Source organism: Rattus norvegicus, chromosome 10 (assembly GCF_021556685.1).
Source record: "Rattus norvegicus strain SHRSP/BbbUtx chromosome 10, alternate assembly SHRSP_T2T, whole genome shotgun sequence".
NCBI lineage: Eukaryota > Metazoa > Chordata > Mammalia > Rodentia > Muridae > Rattus > Rattus norvegicus.
The window spans coordinates 10,358,700-10,373,159 of NC_141543.1; the positions used below are offsets into that span (position 1 = coordinate 10,358,700).

At 39.8% G+C, this 14,460-nt stretch overlaps 1 protein-coding gene across 2 annotated transcripts in view; it reads left to right on the forward strand.

Moving 5' to 3' along the window:
* Gspt1 (G1 to S phase transition 1) overlaps positions 1 to 14,102 on the forward strand; it is a 34,782-nt gene extending 20,680 nt beyond the window's left edge. For both annotated transcript variants that reach the window (NM_001003978.2, NM_001429887.1), the window contains exons 7-15: positions 655 to 835; positions 2,200 to 2,354; positions 2,531 to 2,671; positions 5,314 to 5,407; positions 6,488 to 6,568; positions 9,625 to 9,798; positions 11,271 to 11,360; positions 11,810 to 11,978; positions 13,610 to 14,102. In NM_001003978.2, coding sequence (NP_001003978.1) covers positions 655 to 835; positions 2,200 to 2,354; positions 2,531 to 2,671; positions 5,314 to 5,407; positions 6,488 to 6,568; positions 9,625 to 9,798; positions 11,271 to 11,360; positions 11,810 to 11,978; positions 13,610 to 13,662 — 1,138 coding nt within the window. In that variant the 3' untranslated portion in view covers positions 13,663 to 14,102. The remainder of the gene's footprint in view (positions 1 to 654; positions 836 to 2,199; positions 2,355 to 2,530; positions 2,672 to 5,313; positions 5,408 to 6,487; positions 6,569 to 9,624; positions 9,799 to 11,270; positions 11,361 to 11,809; positions 11,979 to 13,609) is intronic.
* Positions 14,103 to 14,460: the final 358 nt, after the last annotated feature.

A 14,460-nucleotide genomic window follows, 5' to 3' on the forward strand; every position in this document is an offset into this window, starting at 1 on the left:
TATTTTCCTCTTGCTGTGATTAAACACCATGACCAGAAGCAGCTTATTGAAGGAAGAGTTATTTGGGCTATGGGTCTAGAGGGATACAAATCCACTGTGGCTGAGGGCTTTCACAGCCATTGTGACTAGAACAGCAAGCTGAGAGCAAACCAGAAGCAGTGGAAAGCTTTCGATTCTCCAAGCCAGTCTTCAGTGACATTTCTCTTCTGACTCCGCCATACCCTCTAAGCGTCGCTAAACAGCATTACTGTGGACCAAATAGTCCATGCCCACGACTGAGGGAGACATTTCATTCAAAGCAGGGTGTTAGCTAGCACTGTGCCTCATCTTTGCTTTTCCATTTTTCTGTCACCTTCCTTACAGATTTGATGTGTAGCCCAGGACGGTCTCAAACATTCAGTATCCTCCTACCTCTGTCTCCCTGATACTGGGATTAATCATGCCCAACACTTTTGCCTTTATGAATAATGTTCGCTTATAGACTAGTTGACTATGGAGATGCTCTCTTCAACTCATTGAATTCTCTTGTTTTTATTTTACTAATATTATGACACATGAATAGTGGACATAAAACTGGTTGTCACATTTAATTACATGTTTAATGTTAGAGGAGTATTTTTAAAGATAATCATATTCTTTTAAAAATCCTTCTAGGTACTTGTCTTGGGCCTTAGACACAAATCAGGAAGAGCGAGACAAGGGTAAAACAGTAGAGGTGGGCCGTGCCTATTTTGAAACGGAAAAAAAGCATTTTACAATCCTAGATGCTCCTGGCCATAAGAGTTTTGTCCCAAATATGATTGGTGGTGCCTCTCAAGCTGACTTGGCTGTACTGGTAAGAAAGACATTTTTTATTCTGTACACATTTATTAATAGCCCAGGTTTGGGCTTGACCCAATGGTCTTCGCATATTGCTATATAAGTTTTTTATTACCATCTACCTCTGGCTGGCCTGGTCAGAGATCTGCTTGCCTCTAATTGAAGGTGTGCTCTACGACCCTAACTTTCATATCCTAAGCACTTTCCAAAAGTTGTATTGCATTATAACATATACATTAATCACAGTATCCATTTCTGTCACTCTTATCTGCCCAAGAACTATTTATAATTTACTTATTAAAAATACATTAAACATTTTCTTGTTGCTGTTATCCATGTATGCAAATTTTAGTGTTTTCTTGAATGCTAACCCCAGTCTTCCATTTCCCCTTTCCTTTTCCTCCTTGGTGGTACATGCTCCCCTCAAACTCATTATCCACTTCAGACTCCCAAATGCTAGGATTACAAGTATGCATTAGCATACACTCTTACAGTTTGTTTGCTTTATTTTGTTTGTAGTATTGGAGATTAAATCCAGTCGTGGCAGGAGAGATGGCTTAGTAGGTAATAGCTCATTACTGCTCTTTCAGAGGACCGGAGTTTGATTCTCAGCATCCGTGTTGAATAGTTCACAATTGCTTGAAACTCAGGATCCAAGGGTATCTGATACTTCTGGCCTCAGCAGGAACCTACACACATACTAGAGACTGGACTCGGGTCCCCGAAATTACTAAATACATATTTTATCTCATCCTTAGCCTCAAACATTTGACGTATATGCACATGTATCCTAGATTTAGGAAATTTGCAGGGTTAGAAAAAGCATGTATATTTGTTTTGATATTTTGGTACAGCACATGGAAATAACTCTTTTTTTTTTTTTTTTTTTTTTTTTTCCCTTCTTTTTTTTCGGAGCTGGGGACCAAACCCAGGGCCTTGCGCTCGCTAGGCAAGCGCTCTATCACTGAGCTAAATCCCCAACCCCTGGAAATAACTCTTAACAATGAGCCATACCCACTCATCCACAACCCTCCTTTTTGTTTTGTTTTGAGACAGGGTTTTTCTATAGTTCTAGCTGTTGTCCTGGAACTCAATCTGTTGACCCAACTGGCCTCGAACTCAGAGATCTGCCTACCTCTGCCTCCTGGGTACTGGGATAGAAGGTTCTTGCCATCACCACCACTGCAGCCACCAGACATTAAATCCTTAAATCTCTGAGTCACTCAGACACCATGTGATCAGATGTGCCCATCATAATACATGTACTCATGCTTTTTGGAAAGCTTTCTTATAGAAGTTAAGGTGTAGATGTTTTAGATTTGGTGTAGGGTGGACATGACCTGAATGTCTAAGAATAAATTACTTGCTTTCTTGGAATAGGTAATCTCAGCCCGGAAAGGAGAGTTTGAAACTGGATTTGAAAAAGGAGGACAGACAAGAGAACATGCGATGTTGGCAAAGACAGCAGGTGTCAAACACTTAATCGTGCTTATTAATAAGATGGATGATCCAACAGTAAACTGGAGCAATGAGAGGTACGCTCAGATGCTCTGCTCACTTTTCTTTACTCCTTACAGACGTCAGTGAAGTAAAGACTGGTTTTGTTATTGTTTGCATTGTTTCTTCCAGTTTTTCTAAGCTTTCTTTACTGATGAAACTAGACTTTGTCTAGTTGGCATAGTTGACTTATTTTATTTCTAAATATTCATAGATATGAAGAATGCAAAGAGAAATTAATACCATTTTTAAAGAAAGTTGGCTTCAATCCCAAAAAGGACATTCATTTTATGCCCTGCTCAGGACTGACAGGAGCAAATCTTAAAGAGCAATCAGATTTCTGTCCTTGGTACATGTAAGTAACCTTTCTGACTTTTTTTTTTTTTTTTAAGGGAGGACGAATATATCTTAATAATAATTGAAAAAGAGGTTTTGGCTAAAGTCTTGGTTTTAAAAGAACTATGGCCTTTCTCTTCTAAAAAATACTTTGTGGTCCATCAATCGATCGATCGATCGATTGATTGATGTGGGTATATGCTTATATGTGCAATGTGAAGTTGCTTGCCCATGTTTGTGTTTGTGCAGCCTAGAGGTTGACAGTAGGAGTTTTAAGACAGTTTTTCCCTGAACCTAAAACTGACTAGGCTCCACTGACAAGCTAGTAAGTCCTGTATCATTCTGTTCTCCCTGGTGCTGGAATTACAGATGGATGCTTTAACATGGGTGTTGGGGCCAGGCTTATCTCTGCTTGCACAGCAGGCACTTAACTCACTGAGCCACCTCCCCAGCCCTGTGTAGTCTTTCTTGAGTAATAGGAATTCTTTATGGGGCTTTGGCCTATATTGTTAGTAGCTTACTTGCCTTATTAAACATGAGGCCCCTGGCATTCAATTTCCCAGATCTACTTACTCAAGCACACAAAAACCCAAACTAGGTAAATGATGAGTACTTAGCAAGTGTTTTTTCCATCCTATATTAAATTTCTTCATAGCTTCCCTTTCTGTCATTCATATTTGTTTATGTTGGATAGACTCGAGACTCTTGCCCACACCGAGTGTGTCCAGGTCACTTGACACCCTCAACCCCCCTATTTTTCATTGTGCGTACAAGCGCAGATACGGCATGTGGTATAGGGCCAAGGCACACGTTGCTTCTCTCTCCCCTTCCTGCTTAGCTTCTCAACTTCTGCTGCTTCACTCTACTCCCACTGGCCTATGACATCCATGTGATTCTCCAGTCTGCCTCCTGTCTTCCTTTAGCAGTCCTGGGATTACAAATGTGTGTCAGCAAATCCATGCTTTGTTTTGTTTTTAAAATGTATCTAGTGAGATGGCTCAGCATATTAGTGTCTGCTGCTAAGCCTGGTGACCTCATGGTAGAAAAGAAAACAAACTCTTGCAAGTTGTGCTATGAGCTACGCAGGGCCACCATGCACCATGGCGCACTACAGACACACGCACACACACACACACACAATGAATGAATGCATGAATGGATGAATGATCAATTCAAGGTCACAAAGATATAGCCCCTACAGAAGAGGATAAGGCCAGTCTAGTTTCTAAAGTAATTAAATGTTAAGATTTTAGGTTTTCAGGGCTGGAGAGACGATCACTCAGTGGTTAAGAGCACTCGCTGCTCTGAGGTATGACCTAGAAATGTTCCTAGCACCCACATGGCAGCTCACACCATCTGCAACTTGGGTTCCAGGGGATCTGATGGTCTCTTACTTCCTCAGATAGCAGGCATGCAGATGATACACGTTCATAAAGAAATACAGACAGCACACTGACGACACATAAGAGAACGCGAGGCAGGCCTAAAGTGACAACCCCTTTCCTTTATCTTTAGCCGTCAGGTCAGTTCTTTGTGAAAGGCTTATGGTCTTTACCTCGCTAAGCTCATTTTGTTTGATACATGGGTATTTAATTCTGGTACAATTTCTCTGTAATTATCACTCTTAATTAGAAATCAAATAGCCATAAATGTTGAGGGTTTTTTCCCCTCTCTTAGATCTCTTCTGTTCAACTGGTTATCTTTGTCTTACTTCTTTCCTCCCCTCCTCCCCTTTTTTTTTGCTTTTGTGAATTGTGAGTCTCTTGAAGTTCCACACATATTTTAGGTTTAGTTTGTAATTACTGTAAAGCAGATATAGAACCATGGTTTTAAATTTTACAATGCATGAAATTTGGTAATAGAAAGTAAAAATAGACTATAGGCATTTGGTACATGCCTATAATCCCAGCACTTGAAGCAGGAGAATTAAGCTTGAGGCAAGTCTAAAAGACATAGCAAAATCTTACGTTCCCTGTCCTTATGTAGTTAATATTACAATGTAGGCTGTTGCAAAATATTTCTAAGTTAATGTAAATTTATGGGGAACCTGGGCCAGGTCAGCTCAGCCTGTCAAAGTGCTTGCCGCCAAGCTTAATGGCTTTAGTTCTTGCCCAGGGCCCAGACCATTAAAGGAGATAACCAATTCTTGCAGACTGTCCTCTCGTCCAGAGAGGTTCTGTGTGTGTTTGTAGTTGTGTTTTGTTGTGTTCTATTTTGAGGCAGTACTCTCACTATGTAGCTCAGGTTAGCCTTGAACTTACATTAACCTCTTATCTCAGTGTCCCAAGTGCTGGGACAGCCTAGGGAGCTTTGTAAAAGTAAGATATTTTGTTTTATTTTTTTCGCTTTTTTTTTTTTTTTGGTTTTTTTTTTTTTTGTTTTTTTGTTTTTTTGTTTTTTTTTTTGGAGCTGGGGACCGAACCCAGGGCCTTGCGCTTCCTAGGTAAGCGCTCTACCACTGAGCTAAATCCCCAGCCCCAGATATTTTGTTTTATTTTAGTTTTCTGAGGTATAGGTTTCATGAAATAGAAATATATTAAATGAAAAAAATGTACATGGGAAAAATGGTCTTTTGTTTGTTTAAATTATAGTAATGTAACTTCTTAGATTTTTAAAAATTATTGTGTCAACTTTCTTTAATTATAACTGTTCTGTTCTCAGTGGCTTACCATTTATTCCATATCTGGATAATTTGCCAAACTTCAATAGATCAGTTGATGGACCAATCAGGCTGCCAATTGTGGATAAGTACAAGGTACCTCAAATATTAAAGTTACTGTGTTTCAGGGGAGATGAAATCATTGTGTTTTGTTATGTTATAGAAAAAATTACTAATAACTTTCTTATCCATTTGAATGTTTGTTTATATAAGGCTATGGATTTCAGCTTAGCTGGCATATTATCATTAAGTTATTTTTTAGCTGAAATGATAATACAATGAAAAGGCTGTTGTGAAAGATTTTTCACATAAAAGTGGTAGCTACTGCTAAGTAGCCTTGGAAGAAGAAGAGTGCATTTAGTTATTATAGGGTCAGAACCTGAGGGCTTTTGTAGTCAGAGTGAGGGCATTGCGTGTGGTGGTGCATACAGGTAATTTCACCACTTGGGAGGCAGAGATAGGTGGGTCTTTTAACTCAGGGCCACACAGAGAGACCCTGTCTCCACAAAAGCAATTCCACACATCTCAACGCCTACAAACAAATTTGCTTCTCTGTTTTCAGTTGGATTTTCAGCTGTTTCTAGTACAGAGGTTTGAGCGAGCAGCGCATCAGGCAAGCTGTCTGCACTGACTACATCCCAAAGCCCTCAGCTCAGTCTTTAGATTGCGACAGTAACAATTCATGCCATGTTTTACTCACTTTTGATAAAAGTCTTTATCCTTTGACTAACTCTATTAAGTTTACAAATAAGTAGTTTTCCTAATTTGTACAAATAATTCAGATCTTCCAACATAAAATTCTGTGCTGTTTTCTGCACGAAGCTTTCTTTTTGAACCTTAGGCATTCTTTGTTATTTAATATAAGTGTACTTAGGCCTAAGTTACAAATTATTATGGAGTATTTGTTACCTTCTCTGTGTTTAAGAACAGTTGGAAGCATTCAACTAAGCTAAATATTTTTCCTTTATAGATAATTCCAATAGAATTTCATTTTGGGTTATTCATGTGCTATAATCAGCAGTAAAAGTCTTGAAAGTTGGGGTTGGGGATTTAGCTCAGTGGTAGAGCGCTTGCCTAGCAAGCGCAAGGCCCTGGGTTCGGTCCCCAGCTTCGAAAAAAAGAAAAAAAAAAGTCTTTGAAAGTTCTTACTGTTTTTTTAATCCTGAATTTGAATAGGATATGGGGACTGTGGTCCTGGGAAAGCTGGAATCTGGATCCATCTGTAAAGGCCAGCAGCTCGTAATGATGCCCAATAAGGTAAGCCTTAGCTTGTGTTACAGCAGCTCGGTCTCCTAGATGTGCACAAGCCCACACTTCAAACACTTAGGAATTTCCAGGAAGACAAATGGGCTTTATATGTAATCATTATTTTATTAATTCTTAGGTGAAATTAAAGAACAAACAGAGGCTGGGCAGTGGAGGTACACCTTTAATCCCAGCATTCACAACTCAGAGCTTGATCTGTAGAGTTCCAGGACACCCAGGAACCATCTAAAAATGATTAAAAAATAAACAAAACCCAGAGGGGGTTTTTGTTTTGTCTTGTTTTGTTTTTTAAAGGGTTAGCCGACCCTGTTAGAAGGTACAACATGGGGCTGGAGAGATGGCTCAGAGGTTAAGAGCACTGACTGCTTTTCCAGAGGTCCTGAGTTCAAATCCCAGCAACCACAGGATGGCTCACAACCACCTGTAATGGGATGGATCATACACCCTCTTCTGGTGTGTCTGAAGACAGCAACAGTGTCCTCACATACGATAAATCTTTAAAAAAAAAAAAAAAAGGTACAACACGAAGGTTTGAAACTATCAGCAGGGGCAGGTAAAATAAGGGATTCTCAGTGGTTAAGTAACTGCTTTGGTTAACAATACAAATTAAGTGAGCCAAGGAAGAAAACTTAGGCTCTATCTATCCTAGTGTGTCTCTGTGTCTGTGGTCTTTTTCATTCAGATGCCACAGAACAGTATGTCTACAACTGTACTTCCAGGGATTTATCAGTATTGTCATCATCATCATCATCATCATCATCATCATCATCATCATCTTACTCTTTTGGGGTGTTATTGTTAGTGGTTAAAATCTCCCAGCCCCAAGCCAAGGACTTATTCTGGCTAGTTAGGCACTTTAGCATTGACCTAAATCCCCAAGCCCCAAAGATCATTTTGTAGTCTGTTACTGGAGAAGTTTTTCTGAACCTGTACTGTAACTATGCTCATAGTAGCACTGCTCCCAAATGGCCAAAAGGTGGATACACAATGGGGCGTATATATACAGCAGAAACTTACTGAGCTATGCACCGGAATACATGGCAGTCCATTTGGGACCCTTCTCATTAGCTGAGAACTTTCTTTGCTCTGTCTTACACTTAATAGAATTCTTGCTACTTCAGGGCTAGAAATAGCTCAGCATTTTCAGAAGACCCGAGTTCTATTCCCAGCACTCATGTGAGGTGGCTCACAACCATCTGTAAAAGATTAAAAACTAAGCTCACAATCCTTTGAAGAAAAGAAAGCTGTAACATCACCAACATGGATGAACTTAAGAAGACATTATATAAAGACATTGTGAAAACCAATCACAAAAAGTCAGATATGATCAGTGTTTATATTTGTGGTGCTGGAAGTTGAACCAAGGGCTTGTATGTGCTGAGCAGGCATTCTGACACTGATATAGTCCCAGCCCGACAAGGACTTATGTATCTATGTGAGAGCCCTAGAAATAATGGTGAAGCGCTTAGTGTGTTGTTTATTGAGTATGTGTAATTTCACACATGCACCATGAGTAGAGTCCAGGTTTGAAGTTCGATTGCTTCACAGTATTAACTTTACTCATTTATGAACTTAGCAATACCAGCTTTATGTTTAGAGATAGTAAATTGTAGGGGTTCAGGGGTTAGTCTAGTGACGTAGTGCCTGTTGCTGTTGCAGAGTACCGGGATTTAGTTCTAGCAGTTTGGGCAGCTTACAGATCTCCTTGTCTCTGTTCTATAATGTTTCCTGGACTTCTGCACATCTGTACTCACTTGGTATACACACCAATATATGTAAAACGTTTTTTAAAAATTTATTTTGTAATTAAATATTTCAAAGCTGGGTGTGGTAGTGCAAATCTGTAATCTCAGTACTTGGGAGATATAGGGAGGAGATTCTGGAGTTCAAGGTCATAATAAGTTATATAGAGCTTTGAAATACCTTAGGTAACTTTAAAAAATTAACATAAAAATTAAGTCAGAGGTGGCGGTACATGCCTTTAATCCCAGTAGTCAGGAGGCAGAGGCAGGCTGATCTTTGAGTTTGAGCCTTGCTTGGTCTACAGAGTGAGTTCTAGAACTATACAGAAAAACCCTGTCTCCAAAACAAAAAAGGTATTTACCCAGAAAGCACTAAAAATATCAATTTGTTTCTTGGTATAATTGGTATACTTGTTTCTTTGTATAATAAATACAAAGAAAAAGTATTTAAGGACTGGCAGGGTGGCTCAGATAAAGACTTGACCTTTGACACCTAGACCCCACATAAAGGGAAAAGGAGAGAAATACTCCACAGAGCTGTCCTCTGACCTCTTCCAAATGTGTTATGCACACCAACAGCCACCCACACCCAAACCAGATACATGATTAAAAACAGACAAATCTTGTTGGGTTTAAAGCTAGATTTGGTGATATTTACTTTGAGGTATTACAAAGTTATACCAAGAAACAAATTGATATTTTTAGTGCTTTCTAGGTAAATAGCTTTTGTTAATATATGTAATGCTATTGTCTGTATCACTCCTCCATCACCCAGGGCCATGACCACAGCAGCACATGTCTGTCGGGTTCTTACTTTGTGTATATGAATGCTGTGCCTGCATCTTTGCGTCATGTATATATGCCTGGTGCCCACAGCAGCCAGAGAGCATTGGCTTTCCTGGGAGTGGAACTATAAGTAGTTGTGAGCTAGCAGTTGGGTGCTGGGAATTGATGTTGGGCCTTCTGGGAGAGCAGCAAATGCTCTCAGAGCTGTGCCATCTTTCTAGCCCACACAATACTTTTTTATTTCTAAGATTCATTTGTTTATTATATTTACGTACTGTAGCTGTCTTCAGACACACACCAGAACAGGGCATTGGATCCCATTACAGATGGCTGTGAGCCACCATGTGGTTGCTGGGATTTGAACTCAGGACATCTGGAAGAGCGATCAGTGCTCTTAACCACAGGGCCATCTCTCTAGCTCGGCAATTTGTAGCTTCTTAACAAAATGAAATCAAGGTCATTTTATATCTTATAAAATGTGCATGTGTCATAAACCTCCAGCTTTGATTTCTCTTTTAGCACAACGTGGAGGTCCTTGGAATACTTTCTGATGATGTAGAGACGGACTCTGTAGCTCCAGGTGAAAACCTCAAAATCAGACTGAAAGGGATTGAAGAGGAAGAGATTCTTCCAGGATTCATCCTCTGTGATCTTAATAATCTTTGTCATTCTGGACGCACATTCGATGCCCAGGTAAAGACCTTACTGCCTTCATGTTCATGGTTGTTAAAACTTAATGTGAGTGCCTTTGTCCTGAGTATTTGTGACATGCACATACCCAGTAATAGAGGAGCTCACTTGTACAGAACAGCCATAGCATCTCACAGTTTCTAGATGCTGTAAGAATTTACCAGGTATGGGGCTGGGGATTTAGCTCAGTGGTAGAGCGCTTGCCTAGGAAGCGCAAGGCCCTGGGTTCGGTCCCCAGCTCCGAAAAAAAGAGGAAAAAAAAAAAAGGAAAAAAAAAAAGAATTTACTAGGTACTAGTTTTTGTAAGTTTTGTTGGTAAAATTTAAGTAATGTTCACTTTGTAACAGCAGACCGTGCTATATCATCAGTAAATGTTTATCTTAAAATCTCCTTGATTTGACTGGAGCAGCCCACAGCCAGTGTGGTTTTAGACTTGGGTTACACTTGCATTTAACCTGCCCTACTTGGGAGAGTAAGAACAGTGACTGGTAGCAACTCTTTAAAGATTTATTCATTTATTATATATAAGTACTCTGTAGCTGTCTTCAGATACACCAGAAGAGGGCATCGGATCTCTTTACAGATGGTTGTGAGCCACCATGTGGTTGCTGGGAATTGAACTGAGGACCTCTAGAGTTGCAGTCAGGTGCTCTTAACCGCTGAGCCATCTCTCTAGCCCCCGGTAGCAACTCTTAATGCTGTTAAACTAGAGCTGGAGAGGGATCAGTGCTTAAGAGTTCTTGCTGCTCTCATCGAGGTTCCAAGTGCCTGCAGGTTAGAACTGCCTCTAAGTCCAATTCCATGGCACCCAGCACTTTTTTCTGACCTTCTTGTACACCAGGCGTGCAGGTGGTACACAGACAAAACATGTAGGCAAGACTCATAAACTCAAATAAATCTTAATCCTTCCCCCCAAAATGTATGACTAAGTTTTTGTTTGTTTTTAATGCCAAATACATTCTCTTGTTTCCTGTGCCTTGAGCATTGAGACATGGGTAAGCTAGGGAGGGTTGCATCTAGGTAGTGTGTTCCTTTATTCCATGGGTGACACACAGAGAAGGCTTCTTAGAAAGTCTGCCCTTGAACTGACATCAGCCAGGCCCTTGCCCATTGCTCTGCAGGGCAGCGTTTATGGTAGAGCTGAGGTGAGCAACTGCACTGATCCTATCAACAAAACAGCAAGGTGCAGTGCAGTGAAGAGTGATCAGTGCAGTGAAGAGTGATCAGTGCAGTGAAGAGTGATCAGTGCAGTGAAGAGTGATCAGTGCAGTGAAGAGTGATCAGTGCAGTGAAGAGTGATCAGTGCAGTGAAGAGTGATCAGTGCAGTGAAGAGTGATCAGTGCAGTGAAGAGTGATCAGTGCAGTGAAGAGTGATCAGTGCAGTGAAGAGTGACCCGTTACTTCTTGGGGTAGAGTGCCTTTCAAACACTGAAGATAAATTCGTGGGGACTTTGTTTTGTTTTTAACTTGACAGATAGTGATTATAGAGCACAAGTCCATCATCTGCCCAGGGTATAATGCGGTGCTGCACATTCACACCTGTATCGAGGAAGTCGAGATAACGGTGAGTCCGGGTTCAGGATAACGAACGCCTTTGTTCATTTAGTTTTGAAGGATGTTGTGTCCTGATGACGTCTGACTAGCAGTATTTACAGTTATTCTTTTCCACTCTGGGAGGAGGGGTGTGGTGTATGTGTAAAGGTCAGAGGACAACTTTTTGGAGTCATTTGTTTTCTTCCACTTTGGTGACCAAACTCAGGTCAAGAGACTTACGTGGCATGTGCTTTTTTTTTTTTTTTACCTGAGCTACCAAGTTGTCTGTCTTTGTTATTGTGAGACAGGGTCCCACTGGTAGCTCAGACTTGCTTGGAGCTCATCTTCCTGCTTTAGCTTCTCAAGTATTAGGATTACAGGTATTCAGTATCATGTCCAGGTTACATTTTTTATATTTTTAGAGTTACTTACATTTAACATTTTAATTTTTTTTCTTGTCCTTTTTTTATTCTTGGCTAGGCCTTAATCTGCTTGGTAGACAAAAAATCAGGAGAAAAAAGTAAGACTCGACCCCGTTTTGTAAAGCAAGATCAAGTATGCATTGCTCGTTTAAGGACAGCAGGAACCATCTGCCTGGAGACCTTTAAGGACTTCCCTCAGATGGGACGTTTTACCTTAAGAGATGAAGGTAAGAGTTCCTCAGTCTCTGAAGGCAGGCTTTAGTTGTCAGCATCATCTAAGGATTGTTCTTATTGCTGTGGATTTAAAGAAAACCCAGATCTGTGTTCTGTTCTTGAATAAACAACAATTACCATACACTACCAGTAATGCTCTAAGTAGAATAGCTTTAATATTTTGTAATAGTGCAGTTGGAAAAAATTAAATTTACTAAGACAATTTTATAATGAAGACTTTTATAGTAAATATGAAGAATACAAGTTATATGTCTTGATTTTTTTTAATATGTAAATTCACATTCTGGAGGGCATCCATTTCTACACTACCTTTGATGCAGAATAGATGTAATTTTCTTCTAATGATCCAAACATTCTTGATATGAAAATGAAATGATTGTTCTGGAACATTCCCTTGTGGTCTAATGTTTCTAAAACTTTGTTGTTGTTGGTTTTGTTTTGTTTTTTAAATGAGGTCTCAAGTAGTATAAGCTGTCCTCAAATTTGCTGTGTGGTCTCTGATGAGCCTGAACTTCTGATCCTCCTGCCTCTGCGTTGCAAGTTCTGGGAGTCATACATGCTGTGCAGCTTCCCTAGCCCATACTGTATCCCCAGTCTCGTGTGTTCTTTTGAGGCAGGCTCTCATAGTGGAGCCTGTGCTGGCCTCCGACTGACTCATCACAGTCCCGCTGCCTTAGTTTCTTGAGTGCTGGGATTACAAGTGTGAGGCCCCATGTGTGGCAACTGGAAAACTGCATAAAACTCCGTGGTTAACCAGGAAATGCAGATGGTGACCATTTAATAGTAAACTGCGGTAGAGAACACACTATAAAACTCGTGATGTTACTGTTCCCCAAACACTTGACTACGTATAGCTTCACTTTAAACACTGTTTCTTTCAAACTTGTTGATAGTGACATTTTTATACTTAATAGTTTAGCAGGTTTTTTTTTTTTTTTTTTTTTTTTGGTTCTTTTTTTTCGGAGCTGGGAACCGAACCCAGGGCCTTGCGCTTCCTAGGCAAGCGCTCTACCACTGAGCTAAATCCCCAACCCAGGTTTTTATTTCTTTTTGAAACATCCTATGTAAGGCCCAGCTAGCCTTGAACTCAAGATTCCAAGTGCTAGAATTAGAGGTTATTTGCGTTGTGCCCAGTTCTGAGCCTGACAAAATGTTAACAGGAATAAGAAAAGAAAGTAAGGACGCAGGAGGATAACAGTGTTGAGTCCTAAATCTGAGTCATGAGTGTGACCTGTTCGTCCCCCGTTGGTTAGTCCACAGGCATGCTCCTGAGAGGTTTGCACTGAGTCACATGCTGTGCCTCTAATCACATAGGGAGAGCTTTCCAGTTTCAGTTGCTATGCAGATATATCTGACCCTTTTGTTTTGTTTTCTTTAGTCATGTTATTGAATGCTATAATTTATTAATTTTATCATCAAGTGGTATTCTGTCGTGGTAGGCCACTTCCCAGTAAAACTCATTTAAAATGACCTAACCAAATACCATGGTTTGGGTAAACAAAGGTATTAAATCAGGAATTTGCACAATGACAAAATTTCCTTTTGGCTAATAATCTTAATGTATTGCATAAACTTGCTGCTAACTACTGAAAGACATTTTTTTCCTTCCAAATTTCATTTCTAGGTAAGACCATTGCAATTGGAAAAGTTCTGAAACTGGTTCCAGAGAAAGACTAAGCATTTCCTTGATGACCCTGCACAATACTGTGAGGAAAATTGACTGCAAAAGCCTACTTCACACCGCCTTCTCTTACTTTCTGCCCATTGACAAACCTCTCCCCATATTTTGCAAAGAAAATTCCCAGCAAAAGTCCACATCATGTCAGCTTTCTCATATTGAGAGCTTGGCTATGCCAGTTTGACTTCCCCAAGAGTTTGCCCCACAAACTTTGCTTCCTTGGACACATTTGGCAATAGCTTTGTAAGTGATGTGGACATGATTGCCTACAATAAGGAAACCTACAGGAAGTTTTTTATTTTTCATTTTCCCCTTAGGCATAGTTAGTCTTTTTCTCCCCAGGCAGATCATTCTGAGTGTGCAAGTGTGTGTGCACATGTTAAAAAGACAACTACCATGTTAATAAAATATTCAATTTGAAACCCTTTCGGTATTTGAATTGCTTTTGAATACTGTTTTTTATCTGAATGTAACATTGTTCCATTAGCTTTTTAACTGCCAAGTAATTGAATACATTTTATTACTTGGATTTTTCTAAACTCTCCCCACTCACTTTAAATGGAGCATTTACAACCACTGCTCAAGTTTGTATTAAAGGAAAGGTTTTGTTTGACCCCTTAAATTGATGGTTAATGCATACATACGCACCTTTATGCAACTGTAACCCTGCTTTACTAACTCGGTCTATTGGTTATTTTCTGCCAATTTATATTTTAGTATGAATTCTTAAACACAGTAAGCTGTTTGGAAATTTAAAAACAGCATCACTGTCAGCTTTATAAATAAAGCTTAATGAA